The following is a 6,004-nucleotide window of genomic DNA, read 5'->3' as shown; positions in this document are numbered from 1 at the left end:
ATTCCAGCTTCTGGCTGTCCTGCCACAGGCCTCCACATGCTACATAGCGCCCCAGAAGTGCTCAGAATGCTGCTGCCTTTTCAGGACTGTGAACCCCCAAGCATGGTGGTGTCTGTGGTTGGAAGTAGGTGAAGATGTGGGCAGTGGACAGTAGTGTTTGTGGGTGTGGGTGTGTAGCTGGCTGTCGGTTTCTGTGTCTGTGATATGGAGGGGAGCGATGCTGGAGTCTGGGCCTGGGCCACACCCTCACCTGTCCATCCTACTCTTCAGGCTCCATCCACGTGCTTACATCACCCTCGGCATTCCTAACTCAGGGCACTGGTGACTTAATGTGCTTGGGTGTGCCTTGGCCCTCCTTCTACAGACTCCAGCGACCAAAGACGGGGACAGAGGGGGAAGGAGGGGAATAGACCTATCACATAGAAATCTGACAGGGAGGGAGTAGGGGACCAAGTCTAAGGAGCCGAAATGTTCGGTGTCTAAAGCCCTGCTCCTCCCAGTACTACTCATTACTACTCCTTCCGTCCTTCGTAAGAGTTAATTCTGCCCTGAGCGAATTTCTCACCACTCCCAGTCTTGGCCGTTTGGGGGTGTGAGGTACGGGATCAGAACCTCAAATTTGGTCAGTGTCCGGCACCTCCCTTTCCACCTGCTTGTGGAATCGCGTTGCAGAGTCCGTCCCTGTCAGAGGGGGCGGGGCCGCTCCTTATACCGGCAGAGAAAGGGACATCCCCTGGAGTAGATGCTCAACTACGGTCTGCACAGGACTGAAGTCTCCTTGTGCGATTCTGACCCTGGACCTGGACGGCTCCCGGCCCCGAACTGATCTCAGACTTACCCCAGATCCCAGTCTGACCTAAGTGCCTGAACTAACCTCAGACTCTAGGAACTTGGACTGACTGACTCAGACTTGTGAAGCCCAGTGCGGACAGGAGCCAGAACCAGGAGCTTTGGCGTTCTACTGGAGGCATAATCTCAACCTCCTATGCAGAGCGGCTCCGGTTCCCGACTCACGTGAGTTCTGTCTCCCCTCCCGCTTGAGATCCATGGGCCAGGGATGGGGGGACAGAGGTCAGGACGAGGCGGAGGAGAAAGCCGTAGGCTTCTCCCTTCCGTCCGGCTCCTCACTCTGAAGCTGGGAAATGGGGATGGGGGAAGGGGACCGGGACAGAAACACCTGCACACTTGAGTGCTAGGGTAAACGTCTGTACATACGTGGAAGTGCAAGAGTGCAAACGGGTAATAGGTGTAAAAATGTGTCGGCGTGAGTGGATAAGCGCGTTCACGCGCGTCGTCTCTGGACTCCGCAGCCGGCTTAGTGAGCAGACTATGAGCCTGCCCGGGGCGCTGTTGGCCGAGCTGCTGCTCCTGCTCTGGCCCCTGGCCCAGGTCCCCACGGCCGCTGCCTCCCGCGAAGCTCCGTTCCGCGTGGGCGCCTTCAACATCCGCAGTTTTGGGGATAACAAAGTGGCCGATCCCGCCTGCGGCAGCTTCATCGCCCAGGTGCCCGGGCCGGGGCGGGACCCGGGAGCAGATGTGGAGGGAGGGGGCAGGTGGGGCTGGACTCGGAGGGCTGGGGGGGTCTCTGGGAAGGCGGCTGAGGGCCAGAACGCTGTGGTATCCCACCTGGGTGACTCCCTTGCCCCCTCCCCCAAGATCTTGGCGGAGTATGACGTGACCCTGGTTCAAGAGGTCAGAGACCCGGACCTGAGCGCCGTATCCGCGCTCCTGGAGGAGATCAACAGGTGCCTCCCGGGAACGCAGGGACACGGACACGCAGGGACACACCCGAAGGGGAGGGGGAGGGGGGGAGAGAGAGAGAGAGAGAGAGAGAGAGAGAGAGAGAGAGAGAGAGAGAGAGAGAGAGAGAGAGAGAGAGAGAGAGAGAGAGAGAGAGAATCTTCCTACAGCCCAGAGAGTCGAGCTCTCCACGGTACTGAGAGGCGGGGACCCCCCGCAGAGGGTAGTTTCGAAACAACAGCATTGATCTCTACGTTCCCCACTTTTGACAGACTCCTTTAGGCCGAAGAGGAGGGCGGGAGGCAAGCCAGGACCTTTACCCCCCTCTAACCCTATTACTGGGTGGGATGAGTCATCGGGTTCGGAATGGTGCTTGGTGCCACGGGGGCGGAGGTCGGGGCTGGGGCTTCGGGTCGAACAAGAAAAGGTTGATTGGTTGCCCAGGGGAAAGGGACTCCAGGAGCTGGGGCAGGAGCCGCAGGTGATCGCCCAGAATCTAGGGGGCTCGTTAGCATACACTCCCTCGGTCTCACTTGGGGCTCGGGTGTTGGATGAGGGACGTTCCTGGAGTCTGAGTCTTTGCCTCCCACCTGGGCATGTGTAAAGGTGTGACACCCCCCCCACACACACACACTTCTTGCCTATTCCTAGTATATCCGAGTACACTTACAGCTACGTGACCAGCGAGCCACTGGGACGTGACAACTACAAAGAGATGTATCTGTTTGTCTACAGGTTCGAGGGCACTAAGGGGTGGAATGGGGCGGATAGGGTTCCGGGCCTCAGACCCAGGAGAAAGCCAAAGGACTAGTCAGGGGGTGGGGATGGAACAGGACAAGTTCAGAGAAGGATTAAGGACCAGAAAAGGGCCAGGATGTTCAGTTAGCCAGTCAATAGGCATTTACTTAAGGTGCCTATGAGCATTGCTAGGCACTGGGGATACCAAGAAAAGCACACTCTCTGGGGCCTAATGGGGGAGACAACATGATAAACCATATAGAAACCATGTAGAGATATGTAGGAAAATTGAAGAGAATCTCAGAGTGAACGCACAAACATTTAAGGGGGATTAGGAAAGGCTTCTTATGGAAGATGGAATCTTAGTTGGGACTCGAAGGAAGGCAGAAAAGCCAGGAGGTGGAGATGACAGAGAGTATTCCAGGCATGAGGGTCAGGAGTCTGAAAATGGGGGTGTCTAGTTTTTGGAACATCCAGGAGGCCTGTGTCATGGGATTTCAGAGTATGTGGGTCAAGGGAAGTAAGGTGTAAAAAGACTGCAGGAATGAGAGAGGAGAAGGAGGAAGAGGAGGAGAACTACCCTGATCACTGAGGTTCCCCTACTTCACCCTCCCCAGGACAGAGACACTTTCTGTGTTGGATAGTTACTGTTACCCGGACCCTGAAGATGTTTTCAGCAGAGAACCCTTCATTGTCAAGTTTTCATCTCCAAATACAGGTGGGGCCAGCCTGACACATGCTGACCACACTCTACCCTGTTTCACCACTCTGGATTAATTCCCGTCTTCTCTCTACTGCCCCTACAGCTGCAAAAGAATTTGTCCTAGTGCCCCTACATTCGGCCCCACACAATGCTGTGGCAGAGATTGATGCCCTGTACGATGTCTATTTGCATGTGATTGACAAATGGGGGACTGATGTAAGACCGACTTCCTCACCTGTCTACCCATTCCCCTCACCCCCCAACCTCCTTCCCCATTCTCACCTACTTACCTAACTCTTTATCTCCCCTCATCTACTTAACTTCCTTCCCTACTACTTCTTCATAAGAGAGCCTGTGAAGAGGGGTCAATGAGGGAGATGAAGAGGAAGTAAGGAGCCCTCGGAAATGTTTCTATCTTGGGAATAGGTAATGTTGTCTCTGAACCAGTGCCAGGGCCACCCACACACCCTCTTTATTACTGCTGATCTCTTTTTGCAGGACATCCTTTTCCTAGGTGACTTCAATGCAGACTGTAACTATGTCAAGCAGCATGACTGGGCCAATATCAGGCTTCGAACTAGCGAGATTTTTAAATGGCTTATACCTGATGATGCTGACACCACTGTGGGTAATTCTGACTGTGCTTATGACAGGTGAGAGGAGACAGTCCACTGGGAGAAGGTGGGAGACTGGCAGGCAGGCAGTGCCTAGGGAAGGGTCCCTCCTGCTTTTAGGCTCTCTGGGAAACCAAAGGGAGAGGTGGGCCCTTGGGGAGAGGGCTGGGTCATCACTGTCCCATCTGTGTACAGGATTGTGGTCTGTGGCTCTCGGCTGAGAAAATGCATCGCACCCAACTCAGCTACAGTGAACAACTTTCAGAAGTCCTTCAGCCTGGATCAGACTGCAGTAAGTGTAGGAAAGAAGCCTATTTTACTACTGCTACTCACTTTTAAAAGGAGGGTCCTATCCTCTGCTCCTAGAAATGTTTTCATATAATCAGAGGTAATTTTGTCAAGCATCTGAGGACTTGGGCCATCCAAATAGAATTTTCCTCAAACCCTTCCCATCTTGTATCTGGCCAAATTCCATTAGTATTTATGGAGTTGGTGGAGACCTTGAGTCAGCTAGTCCATTCTCCTGCTTCCATCACAGCTTAACTTCTGAAGGCAGTTTTTCTACTGCCCACCCTTGAGTGCAAACCACTTATGTGCAAAGCTTGGTGGTGGTGGGGTGACGGCACACACGTGAATTCCCTCCTAACCCCAAGTCCTCCTCTGCAGTTTTGCCCTTTCCCTGTGGCACATTATTTAGAAAGTGAATTATATTCAGGGAAGAATCCAAAAAGCCTGTCGGGGCATTATATGCTGAAAAATTCTGTTTCCTGGCCACAGACTAATCTCCTGACCCTGGCCAAAACTGAGACCTATGCCCTTACCTAAACCATTGCTTCAGCATTAATTTCGCAAATGTTCATCACAAGGAAGATCAGGCAGGGGTATAGATAGATGGATGGATCGATGTAATTTTCGTTAATAATTGTTTAGAGTGCTAGGGGGAAAAAATCAAACCAACTGCTCTCTGGGGTGAGGACTTCTCTCTCCCATAGGGAACATTCTCTGTGTTGTAAAGAGAACACTCTTCTCATTACTACATTTTCGCTGGAGGGCTTTGGGCTTTGGGAAGGACTGAAGGGCAAGTCACTCAACCTTGTTTACCCCTGCCTAGAAAACCATCCAAGTATATAACTGAGGTTTGAAAAGATTAAAAAAAACAAAAGGCTGAAGATCAAAGAATGGGCTCTCTCTCTCTCTCTCCTTCCCTCCTTCCAGGCTTTAGCCATTAGTGACCACTTCCCTGTAGAAGTGACACTGAAAACTCATTGATGCTAAGGACTGTCTAGGAGGCTCTTCTTCAGCCTCTCGTCACATGCAACAAACAGCCCCACAGGACACCAAGGTGGGACAGCTTTCCTGGACTCTAGAGGAGTCAGGTGCGACAGATGTTTTTGCTTTTCCAAGACTGAAGCTTTCCAGGACCTCACATTTTAAACTGGTTCAATCCCTGGGTCCTGGGGGTCCTGAAACAGTTCTAGCAGTGGCCTGGAAGCACATATTCCCAGCTCCAATGAGAGGCCCATCCTCTTCCCTTTCCCTGACACCACCAAATGCTTTCTGCTGGGAACTCTCACTCAGCCTAACAGATGTGGAATTCAATCTAAACCTCAAACACAAAATTCTTCAGGGGTTTTCTATGGATCTTGACAACTAGCAAGAACCATGGACAAGATAACTAAATTATTAGAATGGGAAAGTCCAGATGCAGTCCCACTTCAGAAACTTACAAGGTCAACAACTCTGATTTTGGATGCATTAGCAGAATGAATTCATTTCATAGTTTTATATTCCCTGGGCTCATCTTCTGCCATGGCTCTTCATATCCCTGATTTTACTCTCCAGCAGGAACTGGGGAACAGGCTGCTGTGACCTGCCCTTTTTTGCATTTTGAGGTCAGGGCTACTAGTTAACACATTGTGATCAGCATTTCACAGACCAGGACAGCAGCTAGCTCTTCTTCAGTTTACCTGGTAAGAGTCAATGTTCAGAAAAAACCCACTTTAGAGAAAACAATTTTCTGAACACATATATTTGAAAAACAGGAAGGTGTCACTTTAACTGGTGTTCTATCCACAAAATACTACTCATAGATATTAAAATTTTGGCTCTCCACTCGGTCACTCCTCGGTCAGTTTTTAAATAACAAATCTTACATTTTGTGCTTTGCTGCTTTTCACATCCATAATTTCACTTGTCATAAAAGCCATGT

General features: G+C 51.2%; 1 protein-coding gene across 1 annotated transcript; it reads left to right on the top strand.

Moving 5' to 3' along the window:
- The first annotated feature begins 542 nt into the window (after positions 1 to 542).
- Positions 543 to 5,907, top strand: DNASE1L2 (deoxyribonuclease 1 like 2). Its single transcript, XM_021006731.2, has 9 exons — positions 543 to 1,014; positions 1,311 to 1,503; positions 1,657 to 1,745; positions 2,392 to 2,475; positions 3,096 to 3,208; positions 3,240 to 3,397; positions 3,680 to 3,834; positions 3,991 to 4,087; positions 5,011 to 5,907. The coding sequence occupies exons 1-9, from the start codon at positions 986 to 988 to the stop codon at positions 5,062 to 5,064; spliced, it is 972 nt and encodes a 323-aa protein (XP_020862390.2). The 5' UTR covers positions 543 to 985; the 3' UTR covers positions 5,065 to 5,907.
- The last annotated feature ends 97 nt before the right edge of the window (positions 5,908 to 6,004 follow it).

Source organism: Phascolarctos cinereus, unplaced genomic scaffold (assembly GCF_003287225.1).
Source record: "Phascolarctos cinereus isolate Bilbo 61053 unplaced genomic scaffold, phaCin_HiC Scaffold_4;HRSCAF=312, whole genome shotgun sequence".
Lineage (NCBI taxonomy): Eukaryota > Metazoa > Chordata > Mammalia > Diprotodontia > Phascolarctidae > Phascolarctos > Phascolarctos cinereus.
Note: the sequence above shows the minus strand (reverse complement) of the source record. Positions and strands in the feature narration are given on the sequence as shown.

Bases quoted from the DNA above. Each gene is read 5' to 3' on its own strand.
- DNASE1L2 (XM_021006731.2), top strand. From the start codon at position 986: ATGCAGAGCGGCTCCGGTTCCCGACTCAC. The intron at 1,746-2,391 runs GTGCCTCCCGGG...GCCTATTCCTAG, and splicing joins CTCCTGGAGGAGATCAACAG to TATATCCGAGTACACTTACA. The intron at 3,209-3,239 runs TGACACATGCTG...TCTACCCTGTTT, and splicing joins AAATACAGGTGGGGCCAGCC to CACCACTCTGGATTAATTCC.